Source organism: Pyricularia grisea, chromosome I, assembly GCF_004355905.1.
Source record: "Pyricularia grisea strain NI907 chromosome I, whole genome shotgun sequence".
In the NCBI taxonomy this organism is placed as follows: domain Eukaryota; kingdom Fungi; phylum Ascomycota; class Sordariomycetes; order Magnaporthales; family Pyriculariaceae; genus Pyricularia; species Pyricularia grisea.
Window position 1 is genome coordinate 747,317 of NC_044973.1, and position 18,251 is coordinate 765,567.

Genomic DNA, 18,251 nt, shown 5'->3' on the forward strand with positions numbered 1-18,251 from the left:
TGAAGGACGCAGGAAGAGGTGGATAAATGCTTACATGCTTTTTGCATGTTGACTCAGGGTTGCGAGTCGCTACATCTGTCATGCAATGCCCATCACCGACAGGAAGTCAAGGTCCTGTGTTTATTCTTCTCCACTAGTCTCAGTGTGGTAAAATTGGGATCCGTGGTCTCAGGCTGTCAATGGTGGTGGGCTCCGCATTGTGGACATGCCATCCTCTCTCTCGCTTGAATGCGGACTTTTCCAGAAGCATTTCCCATGGATCCAAGCAATACGGCCTTTTTTAGACTACAATCGTCTTGTCGGCTTTCCATCGCCGAATTTCTGGTGTTATACTTCAGCTTCCTCTGACCAGATCGTGAAAATAACAAGAATGTAGGTTTCATATGGTTCTAGTTCTGAACATCATATCACGTTTACATTGCAAGACTTGAGAAGTCATTGATTCCAACTATTAAACCGGCTGTGTGCTGTCATAACTATTGTTAGTTCTCATAACATCTGGTCAATATAACTGCTTTTTTTATGCGTTTCTGTATCTTGTAAAAACAATCACGAACTTTAACCTCCAGACTTGATCAATAATAATATCTTTGCATTGGCGAAACCTCCTATTCAGCGACTAGGTATTAATTTATAGATGCCTTGTCCCATTCTGTCATTACATCTGTATTTGCCTTCTTAATTTTATGTAGTATGGATCATCGCTGCCAAAATACTCACCATCGCTTTGCAACCAACATGGCATTGATAGTTTATTTGCCATGCTGACCACTGACATTCCTGACATTCCACCCCCTTTTGTAATAGGTCAATGTGTCGCCGCAAGATAACCTACGTTTCTAGCTTTATATTACTTTGCACCGCTGTTACAGGTCTTTCTTGATAAACCCATTTATCTTGGGCAATATCGGCAGTACCGACCAAGCCTTGGTTTTCTCATGGCGTTGCATTTCGAGGCAAAAGCTTCAGCGGAGATACGGAAAGGTTTGCAGCTAGCCAACCTATAACAAACCCACGTTCACGACCACCGTTATCGTTTATTCCCTGACTTCAGCTTTCTTTGCAATTTAATTACATCATCAGCGCCCCTAAATGAGTTTCAATAGTTCCACATGGTGGTAAAGCAGTATGTTACAGTTTAACATCTTCGAATCTAGGCACTCCAAATTTTCGTGCTTGAACGGGTCCCTGACCGGTCTTTTCTCTAGCCTTAAACCGCACTAAAACATATTGACTCCACCCCGAGCATCGCACTGTATTACCCAGACTTAAAAGGGGTTGAGTAGCAGTGAGAAAAAATTTAAATAAAGGTTCAAAGAAAGCGACAAGTTAAGGTTTAATAATAGTTGTGCTATTAAAAAAGGTAACGGAAGATAATAATACGCAACCTTAAGAACAAATGGCTGCACCTTCTATATATTATTGGTGGTTTTATTTTTAACACGTCATCATCCATTTCTATTTTTATTTGTACAAATTCGACATTACAATTAATATGTGGGCTTGAAATAACCCTAAGCATTATCATCGGCTTATGCCGATTAGCGGGGTTACTAAGAATACCACCCCTTCAATCAATGCTTTAAACTCACTTAGTAGTAACGGCCAGGTCGTCCTGCTTTAATTCTCCTCTATTTGTTATACATTCTATCGCAAAAACATTAACGTGCTTTAGCCACACCCTACCTGTAAACTCCAGAGATTACTCCGTATTTGCTTAAATTTCCCTTTTAATAAACCAAACCCAATAAAGTATTAAGTCTCCTCTAAATACCATGTTATTAGGTTCATTCATTCTTATTTTGGCCCTTTCCGCAAGCAGCGCTGTTGCTGCCGGCGAAGCTCCAGGCAATCCCGAAGATATACCTAAGTCAGTGCCTTTGAAGACATTTTATCGTGTTGATTTACGTTGGACCTCTATAATCAGAGATGGTTGCGACAATTTCATATGCAGAAACAAAGTTCAAGAAACACCTGAAACCCCATTCGGGATAACATTTACTACGCGGGAATCGGCGAATGCATTCCTCAAAGAGCACTTTCCCCGGGATGTGGTAGTCGTTTACTTTATCACATTGGTCGACAGGGGGCATCGCGACTACCGCCCTCATATGGGTGATATGGAAGAAGAGGTGTTGAAACGTTTCCGGAACCGGAATGTTAAGAAACCTGGCAAATTATGGATGACCGAGGACAGAATGAAGCTTGCGACCAGGATGAAGGAGGTGATACAGCACGGATTGGGGGACATTCCGCCCGACACCATTGTCAAGGGCGATGATTTAACCAGAGTCCTGAACGCGCCCTGGAAAAGGGTTGAGGGATGGATCGCACTACGAGCAGGAAATCAGGAGTACCCTACCGTCACGTGGAGCCCCGACTTTGTTCCGTACGAAGAGGAATTTCAAGCTATTCGTGATCTTTGCCGCTTTGTTAACAACTGTGTCAGGAAAGCGATCGGAAAGGATTTGAAGGAGCGTCCTACTCCTCTTATACCTGTTACTGCCCCTGGCCCTCATTCAAAGCCCGGCCGAATTCCCAAGGCCCGTGGCAGCTCGATCGCGCGTCCTGACTGTTGGTTAGGTCCTGCGCACTAAGTTATGGTAATATCTTCTTGCACGTCCTGATATTTGGGTTTGACTTTTTTTTCGCGGCCTCTGTTCTTCTTCTCTAGTATAAGCTTAGTCTGCAGTGGTTAGGTAAATGCGCACAGGGTTTGAAGAAGAAGTCTATAGCTTGATGTGTTTTGGAAATTATTCCATTTATTTACACGTAATATTGACAGCAACAGATAAGAAAATAGTTGCTCTCACTTTAATATTCCTGTTAATATCTGCAGTGTTACTAATCGCTCGATTTGAAGTTCGGGTAATATTTGTTTCCTGGCATGGTCTCGACGTTATTTTGTACAAAATTTTGGCATATTAAATCTAAAACGTAAATGATTTATCCCTCCATCAGTATCTAGTACATCTGTTTCTGGGCTAGTTATATATACAGTAGCGTTACTGTTTATATGCTTATATCTCTGATAGTAATGGTGGTTGCTAATAGGGGTTTATATGTCAGTCTGAAGGCGGTGTGGCTTATAAGCAATCTAATGATACACTAGAGGGCGCTGTGAATACGGAAGATAAATGCACCAATTTTAATAAGGTTAAATATGCTGGCTGCCGAATCAGGGCTTTGGCTGCGGTAGTCCGGTCCATTGATGGCGGCGTTGTGTTGACTGTGTGTGCCAAAAAGGTAACCGAGTACTCATACCTGTAGCTCCCACGCCCGGGGCAGGAGCTGAACACATTGGCAAGCCAGTAGGCGGGGCACACGAACGTACTTCGGCGTATATGCCCTCTTTTTGGGTGTTCTTGTCACCATTGATTTTCTAATTATAGAGCCGCTGAGCATCACAGCTCAGTATAGAAGAATGGTCATGAAAGCATGAGGTGAAAAAACAAAGGGCGCTGCTGATTTGCACGGTAGGCTTTGTCCCCATACTGTGTATGAAAAATATTTATTTGAGCTTCCGTTATTGACAGTATGCCTTGACCCGATTTGCAATTATTTTAATTCTGCATGATTACCCTAGTTTCTTTGGTTAAGCCAGTCCATCAGGGTGCACCCGTTAAGCTCGTGAGTTTTGATTTTAGTTCTAAGTGAATGGCCTTTACACTGTTGTATCACTTTCAAAAGATTGGAACTTTTTAAGGCTTTGGTGTTGAGCCATACAGCATACAGGTCGACGGCCCAGTCAACACACGGCATACTGTGTCGTTGAAACGCACTGGTGCAGGCTGAAAAAAATGATTCTATAGGTGAAGATGAAATGTGGTATCTCAAATACTTGATGCAACGGATCAAAAGGCCAGCGCATCCCAACTCCTGGTGCTTTCGGTTGCAACGCGGTCTAATGCGTTTGGCCGCAGTTGTTTACATCACTTAGCACACCTTTGCGAACTTGTGAAGACCAATGAATTGAATGTAAGGGAAGTGTAAAGAAGCAGCAACGAAGCATTTTCGTATGAGTCGCTTGTGAAGCTTAGTAGGAGGTTTATCCCTAACGGAGCTGACCCTTTGCTTTAAATATTATTTAAGAAAGACTTTCCAAATCTTGATCTTTTGTTCCAATACACCACCACAAGTTCCAAAATGGCCAAGCATACCTCCACCTCCTCCGGCCAATAAAACGATTGCTTTGACGCAAGGGGCCTAGAGGTAACTTTTCGGTTTACGAGCCGAGGGTTACTTGGCGGCGGCTTTCGATGGCGATAAATCATGGTTATACGAAATTAAAAGGCCTAAGTAAGGGTACCCATACCATGAAGATTTCAAGCAGGGCTTTTAGCTCCAGTACTATTTCTGGCTTAGCGGAGACCAGGGTTGTACAGAGGCACTTAGGATTTGACGTCCAAATGCGCCCAGGTATCGTTGGCCGCCACAATTTCACTGATTGGCACGTACTCAGCTGGGGTGACTTTGATTACCCATGTACTGCCGGGTACCATACGTAGCAGACAAAGTGGGGGATGAAAAACAGGGACTGCGAATTTGGGCAAGCTGCACCAAAAATCACCATAATAAATACCCACCTGCTAACTCACAATTTTCAAGCGTACATAGCTTGCTACAGACAACATATATCATCACTCGGAGAACAAAGCCCTTTTCACGACTGGAAGGCCTTTCAAATGGCATAAACTTTGTATTCTAGCCTTTTGTGTTTTGTTACGATTATTTGCAGAAATAGGTTGGCGTCCCTGCTAAGTTGTCCCCCACCTTGCGTACCTAGGTACCTAGGCGATATCACGTCGCATTTGGGGGTTGTTTTATGCACCTCAGCCCGTCTACAGTAGCAGCGGTTTTGGCAGCGGCCCGCATGGGTTACAGCCAAGTTCTTTTTCTTTGCCTGGTCATTCTCGCTCATGTCTCCTCTCACCGCCTGCCCCTCAATGTCTCCCAATCGCACTCGCCACGATCATTGTCGTAATGCTTTCTAGTAAAAGCTTCTGCCTTTAACCTCTCCTGGCCGTCATTTACGGTGCTCACGTAAATCTATCACTCAAAACTAGCATCATGAAGTTGATTCAAAGGTTTAAGGATCGTCGCAAACCAAAAAATACACCACTTGACTTCCGTTCTGCTGACCAAGCACCCATCGCATCCTCTGCCGACGGGCTCTTCCCGCTTGGTATTGAAATCCTTCATGACTGTCCCCCAGGCACGGCCACCCTCGATATTTGCTTCGTCCACGGATTCGGCGGTGACCGTAATCGAACATGGAGACATCCAACCCAAGACAGCCCATGGCCGTCCACGCTGTTACCAGAGAAGCTTCCTACGGCCCGCATCTTGACGTTTGGCTACGATGCCTACGCTTTAAAGCTGCACACTTCCAAGAATGGACTTGCCGACCACGCCACCAGCTTGCTTCAGGATCTTGTCGACAAACGCACATTGGATGGAGCTGAGGACCGCCCTGTCATCTTTGTCGTTCACAGCCTAGGTGGTCTCGTCTGCAAAGAGGCCATTTTGGCGTCGCGAAACCACCCGGATAAAGTCAAGCAATCTATTTTCACCTGCACCAAGGGGATAATCTTTCTAGGAACACCACATAAAGGCTCTTGGATGGCGAAATGGGCCGAGATTCCCGTCACAGTTTTGGGAATTGTTAAATCCAGCAACAGCAAACTGCTCCAAACCCTTTGCAAAGACGATCAATACCTGGAATCCATCCAGACGAGATTTGTCCAGATGCTGCGGGAGAGAGGAGAAAGCGGTAGCCCTCTCAATGTCGCCTTCTTTTGTGAGGAGCTGGGGATGCCAAATATTGGGCACGTGGTACCCAAAAGCTCTGCCGCTATTGACGGGTACGATGCTTTGACCATCCACGCCAACCATAGGGACATGGCCAGGTTCGCCTCGGCTCAAGATACGGGCTTTGAGCGGGTGCTTGCCAGGCTTGTCGAGTTTTCACGGCCTGTCCCTGCTCGGGACACCACACCACCGACATATTCACTTCCCATCAAGGGGCATCCACAGAGCCATGTCGACTCACCAAAGCCTGCTGAGGAAGTAATGCAGCAGCTCCAATCACCTGTAAATCTGAACACGGGTGGACTTACACAGACACTTGATGCGAGCAACGGGGGCACGATAACCTTTGGAGAATGTGCCACAGCTTCTCGAGACATGTACAATGCACAAAATGTAACGGTCAACCATCGTAGGTAGACCTTTCGCTTCAGTGTAGCTTACCTAAATGCCGTTATTTGCTAATTATCTCAAATAGACTACTCCTCACCTCCAAACCCTGATGCCTGCTTGCAATCGCTAGCCTTTGGTGGGATGGACTTTCGCTTGCATGATATCAAAAATGCCGCCGACGGGACATGCAAATGGCTGCTCAAGCACCCAAAATATCAGAAATGGTCTACCGAGTTACAGCACTCCGTTCTTTGGATTCTCGGCAAACCAGGGTCCGGAAAGTCGACGCTGATAAAATACGCTTTCGAGAATGCTAATACTTTTTCAGAAAACAACATTAACCTCGTCTTTTTCTTCCACGACCGAGGAGGCAACCTTCAGAAAACCCCCCTCGGGCTATGGAGGTCGCTGCTGCATTGCTTACTCTCCAAACATGCAGAGGCACTGGCTGCTTTGGTTGAAACATACGACGAGAAAACCAAAGAAAGGGGGCCATGTGGGGAGAAATGGGACTGGTACGAAAGCGAACTGTGGCTTCATCTTGTCTCGGCTTTGCCCAAGATACTCCAAAGTCGAAGCGTCACGCTTTACGTGGACGCCCTAGACGAGTGCGGCGATGAAAACGCTAGGGGGCTGATTCGGAATTTCATAACTTTGGTCGAAAAGGTTAAGGGGGTCCCAGAGCCTCTCCAGCCTCTTCGCATCTGCTTCTCTTCTCGCCACTACCCCATCCGCAACACTGGCTTACACAACCCGTACGACGAGATCAACCCGGAAAACGAAAACGAGTCAGATATCAGAGTGTACGCGGCCCAAATGTTATCAGTATTTGACAAGCAGTCGCTGCGTGATGAGCTACACGAGCTGATTGCAAGTCGTGCAAGTGGCGTTTTCATGTGGGCGCGTCTTGCGATCGATCAAGTGGTGGACCTCAAACACAAATCCGAACCGACAGCACGAATCCGGAAGTCGATCGAAGATCTCCCAGAAACCCTCGCAGAAATATATACCAACATGGCCAGGAGCCTAGGGTTACGCGGTGCCAAGCTGATGCGGCTGGTGCTAGTTGCCATCAGGCCTCTGACGCTGAACGAACTACGATGGGCTATGATGGTTGATGCTAATGATGAGCAGCAGTCGATACAGAGCATTGCAGATTCTGACGTCTACATAGACGACGCCGATATGATGAAAGGGCAGTTGCGGAACCTTAGCTGCGGTCTTGCCGAGGTTGACCAGTCAGGAAGAGTTCAGTTCATCCACCAGTCAGTCAAAGACTGGCTGCTCAAGCGCTGTTCTTTTTGGGAAAGTGATGTTACGTCGGTTGACGATGCTCTCAGCAAGGCGCACCATGAGCTGTGCAAAATATGCGTGCGATACATCTCGATTCATGATGATCACATTTCGGGTTGGAAATACAATCAAGATTTATTTCCTTTCGGGAGTTACTCCTCGGAATATTGGCCCACCCACGCCAAAGAGAGCGAGGCAGAGTTCATTTGTCAGGATGATCTTTTGGAGTGTTTTAAATGGCCGTCAAACATTGTTCACGACAAATGGTCAGCGGCAAGCAGAGGTTCTACTTTACTTCATACCACTGCATGGTACAACCTATCACGGCTCTTAGATGCAATAATCCGAAGGGCCGATAGAGATTGTGTCGATTTGGACGTTAAAGACGATAAATGGGGTCAAACTCCGCTTTCGTTTGCAGCAGAGAAAGGGCATCAAAATATCGTTCAGCAGCTATTCGATACCAGCAAAGTCGACCCTGATTCGACAAATAAAACAGGTCTAACGCCGCTTTCATTTGCCGCATGGAATGGGCATCAAACAGTCGTTCAAAAACTGCTCGGTACAGGCAAAGTTAACCCCGATGAAAAAGATGACAAATGGGGCCAAACACCGCTTTCGTTTGCAGCAGAAAGAGGACACCAAAATGTTGTTCAACAGTTATTTGATACCGGCAGAGTCGACCCCGATTCGAAGAGTAAAAAAAATCGAACGCCGCTTTCAATTGCAGCGTGGAATGGGCATCAAGCCGTAGTTCAGCAGTTGCTCGACACCGGTAGAGTTAACCCCGATTCAAAAGATAATAAATGGGGCCAAACTCCTCTCTCATTTGCAGCAGAAAAGGGGCATCAAACAATCGTTCAACAACTGCTCGATACCGGAAAAGTTGACCCTGATTCGAAAGACGAGGACGGGTGTACACCACTTTCACATGCAGCATCGAATGGACATCAAAACGTCGTTAAAAAATTGCTCGATACCGGCAAAGTTGACCCCGATCCGACAAACAAGGAAGGCCGAACACCGCTGTCATTGGCAGCAGAAAAAGGGCATTTAACAGTCGTTCAACAACTGCTCGATACCAGAAAAGTTGACCCTGATTCGAAAGACGAGGATGGCCGAACACCGCTTTTACTTGCAGCAGAAAAAGGCCATCGAACAATCGTCCAACAACTCACCCAGCCGCGGGGGAAAATGGTTTGCATTTAGTCAACACGTTCATATTGACGTGCCAAATGCAAAAGAATGTTAGGAATAGCTTGAAAGGTTGTGTTCAAGCTATTTATAAGGGCAAGCTCTGTGGCAGTTAAGAAGACCCTAGGTAGGGGGATGGAGTGATTTTCAAGATAACTGCGGAGACTCTCGATTGCCCATGTGTAATCCCCCCTTTTTTCATGACTCAAAAACACGACCGCCAGCCCAAATACCGTTTGGAACGGATGAATGCTACCATATCTAAAATATGCATGCTAAATCCTTTCATTTGGTATATCCCATCAAGGACGAGTACTTCTGATGCGGAGCAGCAAAGCGAAAGAGCAGAGATTTGTGCAATAAACAGGGCCGTAATACGGCCTTCGGGATCTTGAGTATACTGATCTGCGATTTGATTCTTACGCTGCAGAAATTCCATATTGTGTGCTATCCAGAATTTCGGTCCCGTCATTGAGTAGCTCGCAAAATCTTCATGGCAACCAGTGAAAATACTGATAATGTTCCACGGCGGGTGGCGCCTCTAAAGCAATTGCACACGAATTTCGCTTTCCCCAGCCAAAGTTCGTGTCCTGTTCAATCTGTTTGTTTGCATTCAGAACCCCGACAGCTCTCATGGAGAAATTCATGGATCTGATTTGGCCGCAGCTTCAACTGTTCGAAGTCGTTCTGGATACTTGAGAGCCAGATTTTTTTTTTTTCATTTTTTGCCCCTTTTCTTCGGGGACGGGCGGTTCGCAAAGCCCTCATGGCCAACCAAGACGAAGATGAGCTCAAGTTGCCTCTGTTTGTTGACGGGACATGAGTAGTCTCAGGATGGCCATCGATCACTTTTCGATCATCTCCAACCTGGCCATAATGTCCTCCCCACGTCGTAGCTTCTCACTCGGTTGGTGCCACCTTGTTGGTCATGCAGTTCCAGCTTCTACGCATGCAGGCTGGGCGTAGACCAGGAGAATTCCCCCATATGACTCACCGGCGCAGGGCGACTGCTCGAAGGGCGTAGCGGTAGCCTGCGCTCAGTCTGCAGCTTTTTCGCTCTTGAATTGGTGGTCACAAGATTGGTTCACGATATCTATTTATAATTGCTACATTAATGTCATCTAAGTTTAGTAAATTTACGAGTCACTTCAGATATTTATATATAGACATGTCAATTACCTCAAATTATGCGTGTTATACTTACCCCGAGGTCTAATGCTACATGTACATGTATACTAATATTATACATTGATTAAACTCAATTTTGTTGCTATAGAAACGATGCGCTGGACTGACATTTGAAAGAAAAATTTACTTTTCACTTGATCGACACTTTATCCCTGCTTTGTTGCTTCATATTTTAATTTTCTGTACTATTTAATTTAGGCCAGTTCTTCTCGTCCTTTACTTTCCCTAGTATTGTTTCCGTATTGATGTATTTCGTTTTGCTCAACATACATTATGATGCAAGGCCAAAATTTCCATTATATTCTTGCTGCGATTACCGCCTTTCTTTCAATTGCTATCACGGTCGAAACTGGCAATATTCCCCCAAATAACCCAGAAAATGCCCCCGCGATTATACCAAGGACCATTCCACCCGGAGCTTCGGAATACGAAATAGCTGGCTGGAAACCAGTACTAGATCGCAATTCTCAAGTGTATAGCACTGCTTACACTGCTTATACTGGTATGAGCAGTTCGCCCAAATATTATTGGGTTCCCGAAAATTATAAACCGCCAATCCCTGAGGGAGCGACTCGAGGACGAAACTCACGTCCAATCGAACATGATTACCAAAATATTAAAAAATATCCGATCAGGGAGCCTGGACCGATACGAAAAGTCTTAACCGCGCTTCAGACAGAAGAGGGTGGGAAGCTGTGCCCAATAACCGTTTACCAAAATGTTAACCACAAGGATTATTTCGCTATCCGAAAGGAAGTTGATCAGGGCTTGGTGGGCAGATACAAAAGAATCTGGATAGGCTCAGTTCGTTCGTATGCACAAGAAACTTGGGGCGGTTCAAGAATTTTGGGGGGCATTACAGTCCGGTTTACTGCGGAGTGCATGCCACTTTACAGATCGGATGACAGGGGAAATCTTAAGATCATGCCAGGATTTCATGACGAGCCTGAAAAGGCCGAAATCAAGGCAAAATGGTCAGGGACAAAGTATTGTGATGATCAGCACTCATGCCATTGTTACCATGTTACTAAAGATGATGTTTATAACGAGTGTATTTTTTTTGATGACTATGAAGATCATTAAGAAAAGGGCGTGGCTATTCACTAATTCCCTCTGTCTTAATTTTGTCTTACAATCCGGTTCCGGATTTCTGGTTGTCATTGCTATTCATACCTCTACGTTCTACCAATATTTTTTCAATAGTTAGAATAGGAATGGACTGCTTCGTTGATGAACAAAATCCTTATCCTTTGCCAGTAGCAATAATTCTTGCATGTTTTTTATTTATTTAAACTTGTTTTTAAGCGAATTTAGGCGTGTTGGCCAAGGTATTTGGCGCCGAACGCCGTTCGGGCCGGCCGGGTCGGACATGTAAAACTTCATTCGTTGAATTAAACGACGTAACCTGCACGACTGATACCATTTGCTCGCTTTTTTAATCTGTTATATATATCGTTTGACTTGGGCCGAAACCTCTATCAAAAGAGTAACTAGTGCAGACGCCATCTGCGTGAGTTTAAAAGGGGAATAGATTGGTGCTGGCTAAAGAATCGTGGTGATTTTGTACAGTCTGACATCTCCTGAACCAATTTACAGGAAAATGCCGTCCCATTAACCTATGCACATCCAACAAACCCACTTAGGTCACCGGCAGCACAACTGTACATATATTCATCGACAATTTTAATGTCGCGTCCCACGGGGACGGTCGAGCCAAACAGGTCACATCCACTCCAGCCCTTGCCTGACCGTTTCTTATCCGCCCTCCAATTGCCGCACTAAGAAGAAGAATAAAATTAGAGTTGGCCAACAGATTCTCAAAACTTTCCGGTCAAGTAGAATGAAAGGAAGTAAAAGGAGCAACTTATGCAATATGCGGTTAGGGTATTGTTTGCGCAAAGCCTGTCTGGAACTCTGGATTGTCTGTGGAAGTAGAGGTGCAGCGAACACAACCCGTTTGACTCCCTTCGAAATCACTCGGTCTAGCAAAGCTACTATCCACGGCAACCAGGCCAGCTGCGAAATAGAGAGGGATAATAAGAACCGTAGATGGGCGCATGTAACGATAGATTGTGGGGACAAACGATTAATAAGAAAATACGTTAACAATAAATTGAAATATACGCGCGGCGTATAAAAAATATGGTTGATTATTATGGGTTTCAAGTTGAAGATTGGACGAGCTACTGCATCGGGTTGGAACAAGTGCTTAAACATATATTCACATTACAAGAGTGATATTTTCTTTATCTCTATCCCGTGCTGATTTCCAGATGTGCTTTATTCGATTGGAACGCAGAACACAACTGCAACATTGCAATTGAGCGAGTGGTTTGGGATGTCTATGATTAGTATACTTTCGCGTTTAGTATCAAACTGCGTTTGTGCATCTACGTAGGTACTTGCCCCCTCAAAGAGGGGGTTGCAATATTATGATTTTTGCCAAAATCGTGGGCCAATGCCGCTAATGAAAAACCCGGCTAAAAAGTACAGTACAATAAATAATTCAAGTTTTAAGCTTTATATAAAATAAATATTATTTAAACCAAAAGGTTGTTACAAAGTTTAAAATTCTATTTTTCGACCTAATTGTGTACTCCTTATTCGAATAGAATTAAGTTAAGAATTTACTTTTTTAAATTTAATCGGTACTTTTAATAAAGCATCCCACCTGGTTAATATTACAAATAAAAACATTTTACAAATAAAAATATTAAAAATAATTCTGAAATTGGTAAAATGTATAAAGATTAAAGTTAGAATTAAAAAGTATGGTTTTTTGTGGTTGTGAAATCTTAAAAGAAAACTTTTTCATACAAATTTGTTAATTGCTAAATAATTTAACAAAACATAACGGTAAAAAAGTAATTGTAAATTTAAGATATTTATATTTTTCTTTTATATAGTTAAATCTTACCCCTGTAATAATTGACTTAAATATAATTTAACTTCAAATATTTATATAAATATAATATATTATATAGATTAGTTTCTTTTTTTACTTTTGATTTTACAAATGGAAATACTATATTTAACCGCATTATTATTAGTGTAAAACCTAGTTATCCTAAGTTAAAATTGATATTCTAATTATATAATTATGTTCTTACTATTATCTTTTATCAACTTATTTAAAAAATTAAATAATGTGTATGGAAAATAGTTTCTTTTCGAAAACCTACAGACAAAACATTATACTTCTTAAATTCGATTTCGATGATTAAATATTTACTAATCTTACAATTGAACCTTTTTTGAATCTTGAAATATTTCTATTTTTATTTTTAGCCGGGAGGGGGGAAATAATTTATTGCAAATACCATCCCAATTTAAAACCCAAATTATTTCATTATCATATGCCAAATATATTTATATTATGTATATTTGAAATGCTATAATAATTCATAATATACTGGTTTATTTTCTTTCTAATCTTGTTTCATATAACGTTGTATTTCCCGGTTTATATGGGTTAAAGTACTTATAAGCTCGATTTTCAAGAAAAACTTTGGCCCACGATTTTGTCAAAAATCATGATATTGCAACCCCCCTTTTGAGGGGGCCCACAACGTACAGCCCCCAAGTAGGTAGGTTCCTGTAGAAAGACGTATGACCGGTGTACATGCCGAATAATTTACTTTGCAGCCTATACTAATCAATTACCAGAGCAACAAGCAATCCAAACCTGTTGCTCCTTTCATTTATTAGGTAGGCATGTAGCCAGTCAAATATGGCTATGTGCCTGTACCCTTACAACCAGTGCCAGTGAATGAGTGTCACGTGTTTCTTACTGAAAGGGGCTAGATTGGCACTAGAAATATTTGCACTCAATCCAGAAGCCCTATACGGTATTTCCTATTATGACAGAGCGGATTGATGGAGGCAGGACGGAAGATAACATTCATTCGAATCATAAGAGGTTAAAGCCAGGGATGGATTAAAAGTAATAGAATGCACAAAGTGCCAAACGCGTATGATTGCCCAAATCACCAAACCTATCGGTATTGCACATCACGTTTTTCGGGTAAAATTAAAATTGGTCTGAATCGGATGGCAGCCTCCTGGCACCTTGGCCTATGAAATTCCCCCTGCTTTTTACGTCCAGCCTTGGCCAGATTACCGACCTTAAACAAGATGAAAATATGCAATTCTTCCTCGAGTTGGGTGAATGGCCAATTGTCAACGAATTGGCGGCCATTTCTTGACACGACAACAACAGTCGCCCCAGTTTTATATACCCCACCGTTTTCTCTCACGTTACTCCTGTCTGTACAAGCTGGACTTGAAGGATTTCTTGTTTGCGCAAACGCTCGCTGGGCCCAACAACAACTTTACCTAGAACTAGACCTGGTTCATTATTGCGTGGAACACAACTGACACCGAGAAGTTGGCCATGAGATATGGAGAAGATTAGATTTCTGCCGTATTGCCGCAAGGCACCCATTTGGATGATTAGCATCCGCCGCGGTATCGGTATATGAATGATAAGGCGCCGTCGAATATAAGGGCCAATGCGAGGGCAAAGAGGTTGATAAGTTTCACGTTAATCTCTCCCATTGGTGACTGTATTTTGACTCGAAGTTTACTTCTGATTAGGAATTTAAAGATTGCGTGTCAGAAGTAAGAGAATAATATATTTACAGAGGATCAGTAACATATTAAAGCTTGGAGTGGCCAAATACGGCCCGATTGGAGTGTTTCACCGAAACGTGCCTGGTGGACTCAAATTATAAAATGCTTGAACTATTACATTTAAAAATGCACGGACGATGAAACGGGTTTATTTTCCTCACTTATTTTATTGTAAACAGTACCGAACGGCTGGTAGCGTAATAGTAAAAATTGTATATATTACCGTATTTCTATTTTGCACGATGCCTTACATTCGAATTAAAATATTACACACTATTGCTATAAATAAACAAATTGTTCTACCTGTATAAATTTGTTTAAACCAGTTAATCATGTATAAAATGGTCACATTGGGAAATTTAAACCGATTCGACCGCGGCCTTTCTTTTTCTGCTTAATTTAAAAAGACGGTAAATATACAAATCTAAATGGTTTTTAATATACATAATAAAATCGTTTTGAAAGGGTTGTAACTTTATAGGCCTTATCCGAGGGCATAAGGTCGAGGTATATTTTGTAAGTGAAAACGACAGCATGTCAATTGTTGTGGAAAGTTAGTTAGCATTAGTTAGTTAGCATTTGCTTTTGCGCTTTCTTCTTTTGTATTCAAATACTTACTTACTTCCGGTGACATTTTATATGCTATGGCCTGGCATATGTGCGTCCACAGCCTGGAAAGCTGCAGACATATCTATCGATCTGCGGGAACTATTGTATCCCCGTCACCACGCCTAGAGCTCCTGACCCATGTGCCGTTTGAGTTGGCACTCTTCCTTTATCGTGAAGTACCAACAAGGGCTACCTGTAGTGAAGAACTTCCAATTGAAACTATGTTACAAGCTAATAACAGCTAAGTAATCTGTTAATCGGCTCATACTCCCCGAGGGGGTCTCAGGCGGGGAAAATGTAGATTTGGCTTCATAACAAGCTACACAACTCCACTTGGCTCTGATCAATTACATGCCAATCTACCTGTAGCTGTACGAGATCAGGTGGCTGTTTAACCGAAGCCACTGTAGTGTGAGCGGGTCAGCAAGGTACCTAGCCCGACTGTAAACTAGCAATAACAGCCACTAAAGAATCTACTGTCGTAGAGGTCGCTTAACAGGAATGACTGCAGCTATAACGTGCAGGCAGCTCTGCTTAGCCCAATACAAGTTATGGAAATCCTCGACTGGTCGATAGCTGAGACATTGGTCGACAGCTGAGACATGTGTCGACCTGGGACGTTGTATTGCCCTATGGGCAATCCAGGCAAAACGGTTCGCCCGTCAGCAGCACCTCTGATCCACAGCCGAAGGAGATTCGTCTTCGAGAAAGCCCTCGGCCCACTGCTTGGTTGGATTGTTGTCTTTGTCTAGATCGGGATTTGATCCAATGTCTCGGGCACCAAAATATCCGCAGGACGCTGCCTCCAATCAAGCCGACGAACTGTTTTCCTCCCCCCTAATTTGAGCTAGCCATGGTCCATGGATGCATATACGCATTTTCACTTGAGGATCGCTGCTGCGGATCCCACTTTAATAATGTACGAATAAAGTCGAGGAATAGTGTCTTGCGCTGCCCATCAAATTGCGTAAAACGAGCCTCAAGGCTTCTCGGGAGTGGAATTGGGACAGACCCTTTCCATTTTCCATCTTTATCCCAATATTTTGCCGAGGTGGCACTCCTTTTCAAAAACTGCAAGGGTGGCGGGCCCATTAGTGCCACCATATGGGCAAGATGGAATGCCTCGTTAAGCCCATTATCTGTAGGATCGTAGACTTCAAATAAGGGTTCAGGCTCCAGTAAATCCCGTATCTAAAATTTGAAATTAGTTAAGCAAACACTAAAAAGGTACTAATAACATACCGTTAGCGCAAGGGCCCATAGATCAACCGAGTAATCCCAAGGCATGTCTAACAGCATTTCCGGCGTGCGGTATTGGATGGGCATCGCACGCCCTTGCTGCAGCTGCCCATCGGTGCAGATGCGAGAATGGCCAAAATCACAAAGATACGGAACTTTACCAATATTGAAGGAAATTTGGGAAACGTGAATAACACGGTCCACGAGAATTTTTCGTGGCGTAGGGTTTTCCAACTCGTTCTTCTCGTACTCAGCCAGACATAATTCATCGGATATCCCGAGCAGTAGATTTCCTGAATGAAGATCTTAATCGATTATTGGATTTTAGTATTTAGGGCACCCAAGGTAGGAGGCCGGATTTGCTCTCACCAGTGTGGATCACCTTTGCCTCCTTGTGTAGGAAATTAAGGGCGATAAGGGCACTTTGCGCAGTGGAGGTAGCTACTTCCTCGTAGTACACACGGTTTGGCTGAAAATTTTGTAGCGCTTGAACGCTTAGGCCCAGAGGAGGAAGGACGAACACATCATATATTTTCCCAAAATATTGCAACTGGAAGGAGGTCTCCAGCAGCCGCATAAATTCACGCCCATTATGTTTAGACTGAACGCTTTTAAGATGCTGCAAGACCTTCAGCTCTTGGTTGCGAGGGATGCTGTTGACAAAAATCTTGAGTGCGACATATCGTCGTTCGCTAACGAACTCGTAAGTGAGCGGGGAAGTGCGGGCGGAGATAATTACGGGAGGTAGCGTACATGACATCGTGACTGAGCCATACAGTAGAAGAAGCACCGTATCCCAGCTTCGCGACGACCTGATAGCGATCCTTGAAAACTTCGCCTAGGCGAACAGGATAGAACAGTTCAGGGCGGTAGAAGGGGAGGCTTTCCTCTTCGACCGGTATGGACGAATCAATGACTTTGAACCCTTCTTTTGGGAATACAATTGGCGATATTGGCGGATCTTTGTGTGACGACATTGCGTGACCAGATGCAGCGCGATAAGAACAAACCATCGGGATTGAGCCCGACGCTGTGTATGACTGGAGCAAGGCTTGGCTGCGATAGATGCGACGCGATGCACCTGCGCGCATTCGAAGAACGTGATAAGGAATTGAGGTTCTGAGTGTGAACATTTGCCCTGAAACTGGATCAATTGTTTGTTGTGAAGGGGACGAGGCGCGTCGGATGTGTTGGTGAAAAACATAGTCTCAGTGCTCAGGCTAGACCCCCAGTGTTGCAGGGTGGACCGTGCGCTCCATGGACCTTTCAGCCACACGACTTTTCGACCAATTAAACTGGCCGAAAAGATCGCGCTCGTTCTAGTCTGAAAACATCTTGTCGATTATCGTCATATATAACGGAAACTACACCAGGTTTACATCGTGCGCGCACTCTATATGTAAGAGGTTCTACAATTAAAAACTGTGTATTTTTTATTGAAGAGTATTTTATTAAATGAAAACGGTAAAAGTATAAGGATTTTACCGTTATAAAGCCCCGAGTTTAAGCTTTTTAAAACTATTATATACATTTACACATGATATATACAAATAATTATAAAGTATTTTGTAAATTTACCACGTTTTAACGCTTTATTTCTTTTATTTATTATTAGATATAAGATAATACTGGTAACTCTTTAATTAATTATACATTTGACTTAATATTTGATACACAATACTTATCACACTATTGATAGAAAACAGATACACCTATCAATATTTATTATCAATAGTACGTAAATAAAAAACTGGTCGTTTATTTCAGGTTTAAATATGGTAAAATCTTGCAATAAAATTTTAAAATAAGTGCGTAGTAAAATAAAAATATTAGATTTTTTTATACGTTTTAGTTTATAAAATTATAAATGTACAATATTTTCACAAACGGACCTC

The 18,251-nt window shown here is 43.2% G+C and overlaps 3 protein-coding genes across 3 annotated transcripts; 2 read left to right on the top strand and 1 right to left on the bottom strand.

Annotated features, from left to right (window-relative positions):
* Positions 1 to 1,775: 1,775 nt before the first annotated feature.
* PgNI_05312 (uncharacterized protein) lies at positions 1,776 to 2,597 on the top strand (the record flags this gene model as incomplete). Its single annotated transcript, XM_031125345.1, has 2 exons — positions 1,776 to 1,870; positions 1,955 to 2,597. The coding sequence occupies 2 exons, from the start codon at positions 1,776 to 1,778 to the stop codon at positions 2,595 to 2,597; spliced, it is 738 nt and encodes a 245-aa protein (XP_030982581.1).
* Positions 2,598 to 5,070: 2,473 nt separating this feature from the next.
* Positions 5,071 to 8,703, top strand: PgNI_05313 (uncharacterized protein; the record flags this gene model as incomplete). The annotated part of the gene is made up of 2 exons (XM_031125346.1): positions 5,071 to 6,220; positions 6,287 to 8,703. The coding sequence occupies 2 exons, from the start codon at positions 5,071 to 5,073 to the stop codon at positions 8,701 to 8,703; spliced, it is 3,567 nt and encodes a 1,188-aa protein (XP_030982584.1).
* A 6,691-nt stretch (positions 8,704 to 15,394) lies between these two features.
* On the bottom strand, positions 15,395 to 17,515 carry PgNI_05314 (uncharacterized protein). The gene is made up of 3 exons (XM_031125347.1): positions 16,726 to 17,515; positions 16,360 to 16,649; positions 15,395 to 16,308 (listed from the first exon to the last, which is right to left on the bottom strand). Exons 1-3 carry the CDS (start codon positions 17,114 to 17,116, stop codon positions 15,955 to 15,957), a joined length of 1,035 nt encoding a protein of 344 aa, XP_030982585.1. The 5' UTR covers positions 17,117 to 17,515; the 3' UTR covers positions 15,395 to 15,954.
* Positions 17,516 to 18,251: the final 736 nt, after the last annotated feature.

What these genes read in the sequence shown, in the direction of transcription:
- PgNI_05314 (XM_031125347.1), bottom strand. Translation starts at nt 17,116, where the DNA reads ATGTCATGTACGCTACCTCCCGTAATTATCTCCGCCCGCACTTCCCCG. An exon ending in GGCAAAGGTGATCCACACTG is followed by an intron (nt 16,650 to 16,725) that starts GTGAGAGCAAAT and finishes ATCTTCATTCAG; the next exon opens with GAAATCTACTGCTCGGGATA. An exon ending in TATGGGCCCTTGCGCTAACG is followed by an intron (nt 16,309 to 16,359) that starts GTATGTTATTAG and finishes TTCAAATTTTAG; the next exon opens with ATACGGGATTTACTGGAGCC.